This window comes from Perissodus microlepis, chromosome 22, assembly GCF_051167445.1.
Source record: "Perissodus microlepis isolate ML-2025 ecotype Zambia chromosome 22, ASM5116744v1, whole genome shotgun sequence".
NCBI classification, from domain to species: Eukaryota; Metazoa; Chordata; class Actinopteri; order Cichliformes; family Cichlidae; genus Perissodus; species Perissodus microlepis.
Window position 1 is genome coordinate 11457376 of NC_140481.1, and position 13575 is coordinate 11470950.

Sequence of the window (13575 nt, forward strand, 5' to 3'; positions counted from 1 at the left end):
TCTCTCCATTAAAGCATATGCATTCATTTGGTGTTTAATGATGGTGCTGGAGGGTGCTGACATACTAAAAATAACCCATAGGTGTTTAGCCAGGCTGAGATCTAGGTCCTTTTTCTTCAGTGCAATGTTTTAAAGATCCAAAATTCACCAAAGTAAAAGAATGGGTGACCTCATTCAGACAGTCACTAGCAGCATGGACCTTCATTTCAGGTAAAACAGGCTCTCCTGGACATTCCTGCTGTATGCATCATACCACCAGCTGTCTAAAAGTAATTACTCAGGATACACCAAAGGATCACAACAGTCACATAATAATGTCTAGTCATTTTCTTTATATCACCAGTGCTTCAGTCACAGTGGCTCCTCCGGGAAGAGCAGCAAGAGTGACAGTCGTGACCGAATGTGATGCTTCTGTCAGGTAACTGCACAACTTGCTGTATTTGGTTTGAACAACACTTGTGTGTCAGAACCCGCCCACTCTGCAAGTATATAGTGAAAGTAGGTGTAAAAACAGATGTAGCTGAAATGATAACAGCTTTTTTCCTTAGGTATGAGATACTTCAGCATGACAAAGGTTGGACGATAAAGTCATTGCCTGTGCTGTTTCTATCTCTTAGGTAATGCTGTAAGCTGGCAACATTATTGGGCTGACCATAGTTTAAACATAGACTGTACTTAAAAGATGGACAAGCCCACTGTGATGTCACTATTTCATTTCTTGAAGCCAACAGACATTGCATATTCATATTGCCCAAATACTTTATTCTATCTTGTTCTTCTTTACAAAGTTAACACCAGGCTGTATTTAGTAAGACTCAAAATTAGCAATCGAGATCATAATGTCAAAAGACTTTACTGAGGTTACAGGTGAACAAAGCCAAGGGCCTCTGAGCACACTTAAAAATACTGTTTTTAAAAAAATAATCACGCATGTACAACCCCTACAACTCACTCTTGAACACAAATAAAACAAAATATATGTATAGAGTAGGGCTGTTCGATATAACGATATATATCGGATGACGATATAAAAATGTCTGTCGTTTCATTTTATGCTATCGTTTGTTTCGTGGTGTCGCAAAATAAACTGTTTGCGGCAATATTTTTTTCATCGTTTTGATGGTGACAGTAGTGGCTATATTAATTTCTTAAAGTTCTCTCTTTCTCTTATATTTAATATAACCACACTACGGATGGACAAGCGCCTGTTTTTATGCGTTGTTAGCAACAACGACGGTAACAGAATCGCGTGTCCGCTTGTTTATTTTCCACATAAACCTTTCACAATAAAGCTCAAGATCCTGTTGAGACTTTTCAAAATAAACTGAATCACGTGAAAGATGCAGAGTGTTTACGGATCAGAAGCAAAAAAAAAAAGAGCCGTCGGGTGCTAAAAAATAAACCTTAGACTCCAACGTTAGAACAGGCTTTTCCCCGCAGCACGCTGTGTAATAAATACTCACAAAGAAAACGGCGTCCGTTACAACTTATGTCTAAAAATGTATCGTTTCATATGTTGGTTAAAACACTCGACTCCAGGTACACGACGCCCAGCTGGAAACACTTCACGCAAGTCGAGCTGCTCGAGATTCACAGAATTTACAGAAAATATAAAATTTTTGTGATTTATATCGTTATCGGGACGATAGATGTCTTATATCGGGATATGAGATTTTGGTCATATCGCACAGCCCTAATGTAGAGAAGTAACTGTTTAGTACACTCACCTGATAGCCAGGAGGGTTGCAAACTCTGACAAAGTGGATTTGGTTGCAGGGGTGAAAGCAGCACTGTTTCAAGGTTATCACCTTCTGATTTGATCCTGGATGGAAAACTGTTGCTTTCTTGTTGATTTTTGGAGTAGCACCATATTCAGCTTTAAAAGCAAAAAAAATGAAGGACAACTAGTTAAGATTGAGAACGCTGGAAGCTTCTATACTGAACCTACTTTCTTAATTTAAAAAAAAAAACAAAACAGTTTTTACATTAGTGAATCCCAGGGAAATTATAATATTTTTTAGGATACATAAATTTCAAATATGATATGTCCCATGTATACATACCCTTTGGGGGTCTTACTTTGATAGTACAAAAGTAGTATCAATAATATTCATTTTTATCACTCAAACACTATTTACAGACTTTTAGCTAAAGCATGAAAACTGTTGATTTTTCAGCTCCACTGCCTTGCAAAGTTTCTGCAGTGGTTACATCACTCTGTCGTTTAAAATTCGTGTTAATGCATCTTCTGCTGCAACACATCCAAACAGGCGTGCCAAAAATTTGAATTTATACAGAAAACAACTGCGTGTGCTCCTCCGCATTTAAACTGTAAGTACAAACACACAGAATCACAGAAGCAGCTTCTCTGGAGAGGAGGCTGGCTGAAACATTCAATTTAGATGCTGATATACCCAGATTTTCTTTTTCTTTTCAGGGAAATTTAGAAACATAATTTCATTGACCAAATGTGCAGATACATGCCTAATCTAAATCATAATTTCATCAAGACAAGTTTGATAATTAATCACATTTAAAAGCAAAGTTTTAACATATTCCAGTCATACATACGAATTTGATCCTCTTAAAACCACATCTGACTTGCAGAATTTGATCTGAGGCAGAAAATAGATGGATTAATGAAGTTTCTGTTCAATATCTGCTTTGGAACCAGAAAGACACGTGCGTGTTGTTAAAACACCACTTTATTATTTATATCGATATCAGACCACCTCAGTGCCAGAGACCTGCCAGCGTTCAACGTCGAGCTTGATAAAAGGCAATTTTTAATTGATGTCACAAACAGTAACAATGGTGCAAGATGGAGCAGCAGCCATTTCAACTTCAGCCTCATTTGCATCCAGTAATTATGCCAAAATATCACAATTAATTTGACAATGATATATGGATGTATGAAAACTCTAAACGCTTGATCTTTGAGGTGCAGCAGAGTAAAGGACAAAATGGCATTCTGTAGCATTTAGCATTGAGAGCACTGCAAAATAAGGGATCAGGAATGATCATGATGAATTCTTCATGTGGGCCCACAGTGAAACGTAATATCTGATGCCCTCTGAATGTGTCATCCAACACATATATATGCACACACACAAGCACACATTACCTGCAGATGCCAAGATATAAGTTTACCTTTGGCTTTGTTAATGGTAACTATCTGCTGAAAGGTAGCAGGTCTGGCTTTCTCCTGAGGGGCAGCTGCTTGCTTCATGCCTGCCTTGGCAGCGTTAGCCCAGGACCTGGCACTGACACCCACGCCATCTGCACCTGCAACTGCAATATGAACAGCAAGGGAACGCGGATTACTGCTATGGGCATTTTGCATGCACTGTGTCCTGTCTGGCCTGTGCCATAGGTAAGCCTAAAAAGAACTGTGTTCTTCTCAGCTGCAAAAAAACCCCACAAATTTTCTGCAGTCTCCCCCTCTGGGGATCGACAAAGTGCTAGTGAATGAACAGGGCCATGCTATCAGAGAGTATATTCTATCATATCAGCGCTGGCTGCGAACTGCTGGAGGACGGCTAGCAGTGTGTATATCACATATGCACATTTACTGAGCAAAGCAGAGCCGCCTTCAGTTACAGCTGTGCACCTGTTAAAAAGGCGAGGGGAAATCAAACAAGACCAAATAGATTATACTGTTCCAATACGATATATAAATATAGCTGGAATAGGAAAGGAACGACTTCTCCAGCGCAAAGTTCATGGAGGTACTGTATCCACTGTACAAGGCATACTCTCTACTTAAAATGAACATGTACTTATGCATGTGTACTTATATCTGTGCTCTGTTCTGCACCAACAGGAAGGCTCACCGTGTAATTCACTTTGCCACTGCAAAATAATCCCCTCATTAAAAGAACATTTTCCCACTGAGTCATCCAAGTGAGCAAGTACTTCTCAGCAACAGCAATGCAGAATCACAGTGTGTTAACACCTACACAGAGACATGTTTGCAATGTTTGCAAGCGCGGATGTGTCTGTGAGTTTGTGCGCACATCTGGGTGTTTGTTGAGGATTAAAGGTGGCAAAGCGCTGCCCTGTGATTGGTAAAGTTGCTTTGATGTTTCGTCTGGCTATTTTTCTATCAGTAAGTAGAACTCAAGGACAGAAAACAAAGTAGTAAAGCCACCTGCTTCGTGGCAGAAACAAAAGTGCTCCGTTAAATGGGCTTCAAAAATAACCAAGGAGAAAAAAAAATGTAGCAGTCTGAGAGCTGGACTCTTGTATCTTCGACAAGCTAGAGTTTCTGCCTGGGACAGGCTGCTGCTGCTCCTCCTCTCCTGTCTTTAATTACCCAAGTACGAAGGTGTCTCTAATATTAATAATGCATTGTCAGAAAGAGATAATGTGAGAGTATTTCTAGCTCCAGAAAGCTTTAAGAGTGGCATAAAGTTAGATTTGTCAGCACCAGATTATTATACTTCCTGATAGAAGGAGAGGCATGTTAACGGCATAGAGACACATGGCAGATTTATTACCTCTAGGCGGCGGCTGCTTGTTGGCCTTCCGTTGCTCACAGCTGATGGTGGGAGAGTTGCGATGGCGGACTGTGCCAAATGTTTGAAGGTCCAGCACAGATTTCTGATCTCCTGCACAGATGGAGGAGACCTCGTGGGGCGAATTTTCCAATCTCCTCTCATGGGAACCCCTACAGCTTTGGCAGTGGCTTGGAGTAGAAATGAGAACTCCTTTCCCCTTTGCATCGTTGGTCTTGGGATTCCTCTGACGCAATCCACCAAGCGCTAAAGGGTTCTTTGGGGGCTGGAGGGCTGGGAAGTCGGCCAAGAGGTCATAAGCCTCGTTCTGCACTGGGACTGCTGGTGGTGCTTTGGTTTTTGAGTTTGCCTCAGGTGCTTCTGGTTTGCCTTGGATGGGAGCCTGCACAGGGTCATTCACGCCACTTGCCAACGTGACAGTGGGTATGTCATGTGGGTGGAATGAAAGGGGAATCTCCCACTGGCCTTTTATCTTCCCCAAGGCTGGCGGCCCTGTGAGAGATAGCGGAATGCCAGCGTTGATGGTGGTGAGAGCAGGAAAGTCTTCATCAGCTGTAAAAAAGGAATCCTGCTCATTGTCGCAGCTCAGCTCAACAGATGAGCTTGGAATTTCCTTTTTCTTCACCACTTTTGCACGAACCACTGAGTCATTATTGCTGCTGTCACTGGCACAACTTTGCACCCCAGGTAGACTAACAGCATCACTGTCATCACTAGAGTAGCTGTCTGAGCCCCTACTTGCATTCTGCTCTTTCTTGCTTCCACATTCATCCCCAGGTAGTTTAGAAGGGTGTAGAGAACCTTCTCTGTCTGGCAGGTGTGGGGTGTGGCCTTCAAAGCAGACAGGATTTGTCACCAGATGTTGAGGTGCAGGCACAGAGCTCTGTGTGCCTGTTCTGCTGGATTGAGAGACCTGCATCTTCTGAAGAGAGTTTTCAACACTCCTTTGTTTATCTTGCACATCCCTCTCCCGACAGGACTGCGAATTCAAAAACAATGGAAAATGGTGCTTGCATTAATTAGCGAGTTTTAGCCGAATACGGATAATGCTATTTTTATTCATGCTGAGAAAAGCAGATGTTATTAGATTTGATTAAAAAACCCTCACCGACTTTCTTTTTCCGCCCGCCTCTTCCTTAATTTGCCTCATCTCCACTTCCAGCACAGGGCTCAGCACCCGTGCGGGATTGGATAGGCCGTGATGTCTGCGGCCCGAGAGATAAGGACAAGGAAGGGTGAAGTCAGTGTGGTATTGCTTCTTGTCCTCCTCATAGTGCGTGTAATCATCTGTGTCTTCTTGCTGCTTCTCAGCCCTGGACAGGAAGAGAAACACAGACACGTAGGGTGTGTGTGTGTGGCAGGGTTAAACAGATTTTTTTGCATGTAACAGGCTATCACAGGATAATTACCGCCACTTCAAGGTTAGCCAGCTCATGTCATCTTGTATGCACCTTCTTTTTTCCCCCCCGTGAAGAAAATGAGAAAGTGTGATAGTGATGTCACTTAGTTTCCCATGCATTGTGTGTTAGGCATGCTTTTTGAAGGCGTTTATAAATTAAATGACATTCATTTTCATACTAAATCACTGTGGTGATCATGCATAAAGAAAAGGTCACTTGTATCACGAACATGCCAAAATGGGCTTAATTGGAGATACTGTCAGATTTTCTGCTTTCTGACATCGCATTTTAAGATGCAATAATACACCTCCAGGTGAAGTAAGCAGTGGTTTTTGTTTGTTTTTGTTTTGTTTTTTTTTTGGGGGGGGGGGGGGGGGGGGTGTTTACCCTGCATAAGATCCTTCTAACCTCACTGCCCTCACCAACAGGTAAACCAGTTTCCCTAGAAAATAAGGAATCACAGAGTCCACGGCTCCAACCTGTATGTATGATGCATCACCCGCTTCAAAGCATGACTTTTTAATGAGGCTACTCTTTAGTCACCAGCCTGTCGACTGTCGAGCTGCGATGCGGAACAGACGGTCCGGTGAGACCCGGGATGCTTATGATAACGGAGACGTCATGGTAGCTCTGGGCGGTGGGTGAGCAGATGGTGTACATTAACATTATACAGTGGGTTTATGACCGCACAGCAGCCCAACTGATCTCCAATGAAGTCTTGGGATCTTGGTTATAAGTTATAAAGAGGCTACAACTCCACATCCATCCAGTTAATCCATTTATTTTCCCATAACCCTATCTGTTTTAGGCAAAACAAATGTTATGATTTCTAAAATGAGCCTGTGGGCCATTTTAATTAAATAGAATACACAAAATACAAATAGAAACTTTAGACTGGCCTGTGGGTTTAGACAGTCAATCGTAATTTTGCTTTTTGATTAGTCAAGGTTAAAATAAACTACCAAAAATAGACACTTTACCCCCATTTTAACTCTAGCCTATGACTGATGTTGCCACGGTAACAATCAATGACACTTGTTTTGAGCTGAGGTATTCAGTAAAAGAGGGGGGAAAACATTGCTGTGGAGAGAGAGCACTAAAATGCCAGAGTTTTTAGGAGACCGCAGTAACCTACTGGAAACAAAGGAAACAATCCTGAGCCTAACTGAAGTATTAACAGAAGTGCTGAAACCTGCCACATTAGGAAGTTCCGTCACAGGCTTGCACTGTGTTCATTATAAGCAACAGGAGGTTTCCATCACTGTAATCTCTTTTTTTATCCACATTTTTTTTGTCATTATTATATTATTTTTGATGAATGTTCCAAGTAAAACGTCCTTGCAACAACTGAATTCATCCAAAAGAAAAGACCAATTTTCTCCCAGCGTAAACAAAGCCAGACAGTTGCATAGTGTTACTTGGTCGGCCATGTTTTTCTTCTTTGGGAAAAAAAGAAAATTGCAATTAATCTAGAATACATTGTATGGTAGCGCTGCTTCAGTCAGAGGTCGAACTGCTCTGTGCAATGAATACACTGAGATAAAATGAACTGGCACTTATATAGTAACTTTGTACCCAGTTGAGTAGAAAGGTACTTACATTCCTCCCTGGAGGAGTCAGGGAACAAGCCAGTGACCTTCAAACCAGCAGATGACCTGCTCTACCAGCTGAGCCACAGAAACCCCTAATAACCCTGGGGCTGCCCCAAACCAGATTTGTTCTGATTGGCTGCTCCTCCTAAACACAAGGTCTGAACAGTAGATGGGAGGAGCTTCTTCACAAACAGCAGACTTTTGAGATGCTGATATAAAGGGAATCTGTTCTCACTGATATCGTAGGGAGTCAACAGTGGGAACTTTATCATTATTATACAGCATGATTATTAATGGCTCATAAATTACCTGATCTACTGAACAATAAAGTATTAAACATTTGAATGATGGGTTTCAATAGTTACTACTTTTAAACTATGTTAAAGACGCTTGTAAACTCCAAATTATAACTTCACCATCTGTATTATTACAAAACAAAACAAAAACACAGAATACTGGCTGTACCTGTTGCCATCTCCTATATTAGATATTACAGTGTTAGCACTAATTACTGAGGAGCCTACCGCTTTCCATTTCATCTAAATTAGATGAAAGCACACCCCAGGAACAAAATGATGAAGCTGCTTGAGCTTCATATAGACAGACTGATTAAACCTGGATAAAGTGTGATATGAGACATAGTGGGTTCGCAGTGAGGTTAATTTCATAGCTTATGGGTTTATAAGCTATATGAAGGCATGTTTCATCGCTTATGATGGAGAGGTCAGTTATAGCCTGTATAGCCACAGATAACCCTACCTGTGACTTGACATGATGACTGAAGGAGTGTCGTCTTTACTAGCTTGGATTTCCAGTGAACTTTGACCTCTTCCAGGTTTCACCTGGGTAGCTTTGCTCCAGACAATTTTGCACACCATATCATAGCTGTCCCTCGGCGCGTTTGGATGAATCCAGGCGAAACGCGGAAATGGCGCAAATGCGCCGAGGAACTGATTTGAAGTTACTGACGTCCAGTGATCTTCTTCCAGAGGGACCATTTTCCCTCTGCGGTTCGTATACATGGCCATGTCGGTCTTCTTTACAGAGTCCAAATGTGTATTTTTAAGCTGTTTCTTTTTTTCAAAAGCATGTCAGCATGTTAGGCTGTCATGGCAACCAGTATCAGTTCCAGAATTTCAACAATTATCCAGCGGTTGTAAGGATAATCTTCTGAGACATTTCATTTCTCAGTATTTCAGTGCCTGACATAAATAAGTTGCTGCAACATTTCTCTCCAGTAGATGGAGGGGCCTTCCCCTAGTACATCTGGGCTACATGCATGTAAGGGTTCCCCTGCGAGCTGTAAGCGTAAATATTTTAAGTGCAGGAGGCTTAAGGATCTCAGTTAGATCTATTTCCTGAACTCCTGGAAAAAAAATGCAAGATTGAAGCCCAGAACAAGCTAGTGAGGATGAGTGAGCAATCCAGCGTTAGCAAAGTTTAATTTAATGTTGCATGAAGACTATTTATGGCCTCCATCATATATGTCGGGGTTGAAGGCCGACGCGCCTTTCATTATCCCAACTGTTTCCACGCGCGCTGCATTATGAAAAAACTAATTATATCGGTCATATGCAAAAGTGGAAATGACATTCAAATTTACTGGCCAGGGTTCTGGCCTGTTAAGCATCAATTTCACGTTTAGTGAGCAGCAAGTGGACTTCTGTGCTAAACTGCCGGGAAATCCCATTGCTGGTCTGAATGGATGGAGACAATGGCCTTGTTGGTGGGCTCCCCTAAATCTTACTGTTACAAATTTGATTAAGGCGTATTAAAGGTTTCGTATTATTGTTATTATCATTGTTGTTGTTGTTATGGTTGTGATTATTATTATCGGGAATGGCAATCAATGCATAGAAATTGGAAGAGAAGGGTTTTAAAGCTAAAACTTATAACTTACATAAGCCCTTAATGAGTTTATTTTGAAATGATGTTCCAGCACAAAAAAAATGTGGGTATATGATATGACTGGTGATGGTAGTGAGGACAGCCAACCGAGAGCTGAGAGAGCGAGAGAGAGAGAGAGAGAGAGAGAGCGGAGAAGGAGCAGGTCTGCAGTCGGAATCTTGGGCGCCGCGCAGACCCGAGACGACTGTGGCCGAGCGCTGAGATACTGGGAATACATACTGCATATTTCTCTATGTACAATAAGATCGCTGACCACACTCCGGCGTTGGTTGAAAACTTCTCAAACCAGGCGATCTTTCTCGGATCCGGATATCCTCCGTGGTTCTAACCAGTTCGTTCATCCTTCCTCTGAATTTCGGTCTCATGACGACTTAAAGCGTGGATTACTGGCACCGTAGATGCTCTTATTAACTGGAGATACATTAGACAGAAGGACAAGTAAGTGTTGCCGGAGAAACTAGAGGAGGAATCTCCTGATTTCTTTTTTTCTCTTGACGTGTATCTGGTAATCTCAGTTATATGCGTGGAGCTGGCGAGGGTTTTTTTGTGATTTTTACTCGTGCTGGGCAGATCACTGACCACTTGAATCGCGTCCCCCCTTTGGTTTGCCTTCCCCTCTTCTTTCCCCTCCTTTAGGTGTGAAATCTATCTTCTCAGACAGAGACTCTGAACCCCTCGGTCCCCGCATGACATGGTTCAGTCCAGCTGCGAGCTCCGAGCCTCCTCCATGCATTGGGATTTTTCTCAGCGCCGACACCGAGTGAATCTCCCTTTTCTGACCGTTTGAAAACTCATCGTGCCTGCCAGACCAGAGAAAAAGCCCTGCCATGACCGCCGCTTCAAATCAGGACGGAGCAACGGGACTTTTCAGGAGACCGGAATGCGCAGGCAGGAAAGTGGACGGAATACGGATTTTTGCTCTAATGAAGGCGGGAGTGCAGGCGCACCATTGGAGCCGGATGCTGTTCTTATATATGGGGCTGCTGGTCGCCTCAGTAAAGGGTAAGTCCCCATCTTTAGAGCTCAAGACATGCAAAATGCAGCAGGCTTACCCCCACCCCCCTCCACCGCCCACCCTTTCCCAATCCCTGACTGAATGCAAATCAGCATCAGCAACACGCAGGCACACGCTCATCCTAAAGGCGCATTTAGGATCAGGCTCGCTCCGATGTTGCTCTTCCACCTCACAAAGTTATTAATAGGTGGCTGGTTGGGTGGCTATTTTCGTGACAAGCGGATCGAGTTTCGAGCTTCTATCCTTCACTCTATTGATGGGTTTCGTTAAAGGACTGAGCAAAGCTGGGCATTTTGTTAAAAACAGGAGGGGAGCGTTAAATGTGCTGCATGGACGTACTGACGCCGAGTGAATGAGGGCTTCACACGAAACCCTCGCTGTTAGTGCAGCATGTGCTGCGTGCATGAGGAAATCCACCGAGGTGGTCGAGCGGGCGGCTGATTGTGATGCTGTTCAGTCCAAAAGGTGTGTGCGTGCACGTGTGCGCGGACGCACTGTGGGTCATGCTCTTCTTTGGGACTGTTTCTTCTCAGTTCTTCCTCATCGCATCCACAAGCATTCTTAACTTGTGAAGCAACCACCCATAAACAGTTTTTGCGTGTAGTTTCTATCTGTTGTCGTGCATGCATGGGGAGGCAGGCCTAATTATCTTACTTTGGGTTTTCTGCCCTTGATTAATTTCAAATGGAAATCTTGCAACCGGAGCCCGCGCATTCAACAGATTATCATTACTAATAATTTACTTCCACGTCCAGTTCTGATGTCTTCCTGAAATGTGAGGCTCTGTTACAAATGATCTTCTTCTTCTTCTTCTTCTTCTTCTATGAGACATGTTACGAAAAGCATATTTAGAGCTCAGGGTGTTTCGGGGAAGAGCCGCAATGATTTTTGCCGTCCCGAGCAGGTCCTTTGGCAAAGAAAGCCAACCGTTTTATCACTGTCTTGGCTCCCTACCAGAGAATGGACACTATTTTTAGCAAAAGCCAAGAATACTGCCATGGCCACAATATGAATTTGACAGTGAGTCATTGCTCTGTGTTAGCCCACTCATGCCTTTTTTGGACGGCTCATAATCCACAAGTGAGTGGAAATAGACACATTTTCGGCATCACCATAAACGCACACACTCACACACACGCTCGCACACACAGTGGGCCGTGCGATTTCACGATGTGTGAAAAGTGCGAAAGTGTGCTTTGAGGTTGAGCGTCACCCTCAAATCCTCCCACCAAAATAACTCCCACTCTGTCACCCACCTTTTGCTCCAACTTGTGTCATCAACCACCCAACATTTAAAATAAAATTTAAAAAAAGAAAAAAAAAAACGTGTTTCAGCGCGTAGCTTTATCACACACTCAGTTCAGCTCCTAATGATAGTGACAAATCTCCCTCGACTCTCCCGTGGAGTAAATCTCAATGCAGCTATATTCGGAGGAGACTGCTTGTTTTATTTGCGCCCTGGGAGCTCTTTATTGCCCACTTTCTTGCCGTTTGGCTCTACTTTTGGAGCCGATAAAGCGACTTGAACTTATCGCACATATTTACGAAGAGCAGAGGGGACTAGACTATCCATCTAGCCGCCCACCCACTGTATAACAACCTTTACTTTAAACGCTGTCGATAAATATGTTTGACTCACCACGCGTTGAGGTGGTCTGCTACATCCCTCGGTGCTGCAGCCACCAGCAGTTGCCCCATCCTCCCATTGAGCGGCACCAGAGCCTCACACTATGCTGAGGGGCGGAGCGGGGGAGTGGGGAAGAGGAGACTTGGAGTTCCTGGCGTTTCTGTCTCCACATACTTTTATCAAGTGTGGCTCATATGTACACACGCGTATACGAAAGTGCTAAAGATTCCGTTACAGGCTGTGTGTGACAGCCATTCTTAGGCTCTTCTACGCCGTCTTAGTGGATCAAGCGGACTTTCTTTACTGTACTAATACCAGTATCGATCCCAGGGGCCGTTAGAGACAAAGATAGAGACGTGTGAAAGGTTTCTGATTATAATAAATAAGAAAAGAAAAAAGAAAAAAAATGATTAGAACCGCGCGCTGTCTACAAGGGATCAAAAGCAGCTGTCCCTACTGGACCAGCCGCTCAATAAACAGTTATCAGCCTCCATTCATTTGAACGCGCAGGGCAGGGAATGCAAAGGCCGGGGATGGAGGGGAGGGGGAATCGAGGATGACGTGTCCTCTCCTATCCGGGGAACGTTTTCGGCTTTCTTAACTCCAAGTCCAGCGGTATTATCATTCGTCAGCGGCGCATGAGACAGCCTCTCAGCATGTCCATTTACACGCAAGTTCACGCTCTGTCGTGCTCTCCTTTATATAAAGCACGGCGTTGTGCTCATGATGCAACTTGCAGTAATGTTATGAGGACTGGAGGGCTTGATGCTCCTTTCCTTTTTATCTCCTTTATTTTATTTTATTTATTTATTTTTTACTTGACGATATTTGCTTGGATTCGCATGAGGCTCCTGAAGAAAGAGACGGGCTGTGTGTGTGCGCGTCTGGCGTGGAAGAGTATGTTTATGTGGCCAGTCCAAGAAGTCCAAGAAGTCCAAGAAATAGAACCTTGTTAACCTTGATCAAGTCTTTACTATTTTCTCTCACGTCCAAGAACATTTCACACAAACTCGAGTATATTCGTTTTAAATCCTACTAGAAACAAAAAAGCCCTTTAAAAGTTTAAAGCATGAAAAAAACAGTTAAATTCGCAATTGATCAAATCCGGCAGCAGTTAAATCTGTCTCCTAAGACAGTATATCCCATTTTAAATAAGTACAATTCTTGAATTCACCTCACTTGACACAAGGGGAGCTACAGAACTGCCTGTAAGGTGACTTTTTTCAGCACCCAAGGACAGCAACAGGTGCCGCCCTATCGGCTACACAGTGGAAATTCTCTCCAGCACCATGGACAGCTCCCCATAGTACACCATCGATAAAGGATTTGCTGGCTTCAAAAGTCAACACTTGAACTTGTCCAACATTTATTTTCCCCACAGCTTTGAACTCTCAGTTAACCTCAGACCCCACCCCCTCCCTCCTCCCAACTGACAGGATCACACCATAAGGGTTTTGCTCTTCTTCTGGTTTTCTATTGGATTTAGATTTCGTAAGCAAGTTCAACAGCAATCGTG

At 43.2% G+C, this 13575-nt stretch overlaps 2 protein-coding genes across 7 annotated transcripts in view; one reads left to right on the top strand and one right to left on the bottom strand.

Moving 5' to 3' along the window:
• LOC146362640 (uncharacterized) overlaps positions 1-12313 on the bottom strand; it is a 50264-nt gene extending 37951 nt beyond the window's left edge. For 3 of the 5 annotated variants that reach the window (XR_014799149.1, XR_014799148.1, XM_084918559.1), the window contains exons 1-5: positions 8269-9451; positions 5626-5830; positions 4500-5496; positions 3151-3291; positions 1728-1876 (exon numbers count right to left, since the gene is read on the bottom strand). Coding sequence is in view for 3 of the 5 variants with exons in the window: in XM_084918559.1 (XP_084774685.1) it covers positions 1728-1876; positions 3151-3291; positions 4500-5496; positions 5626-5830; positions 8269-8537 (1761 nt within the window). In the remaining 2 variants the exon portion in view is untranslated. Of the gene's footprint in view, positions 1-325; positions 480-1727; positions 1877-3150; positions 3292-4499; positions 5497-5625; positions 5831-8268; positions 9452-12071 lie in introns of those variants that run through there. The other 2 variants (XM_084918560.1, XM_084918558.1) reach the window with 2 other exon arrangements.
• csmd2 (CUB and Sushi multiple domains 2) overlaps positions 9584-13575 on the top strand; it is a 270938-nt gene continuing 266946 nt past the window's right edge. The window contains exons 1-2 of one of the 2 annotated variants that reach the window (XM_084918556.1): positions 9584-9855; positions 10054-10419. In XM_084918556.1, coding sequence (XP_084774682.1) covers positions 10245-10419 — 175 coding nt within the window. In that variant the 5' untranslated portion in view covers positions 9584-9855; positions 10054-10244. Of the gene's footprint in view, positions 10420-13575 lie in introns of both variants that reach the window. The other variant, XM_084918557.1, reaches the window with a different exon arrangement.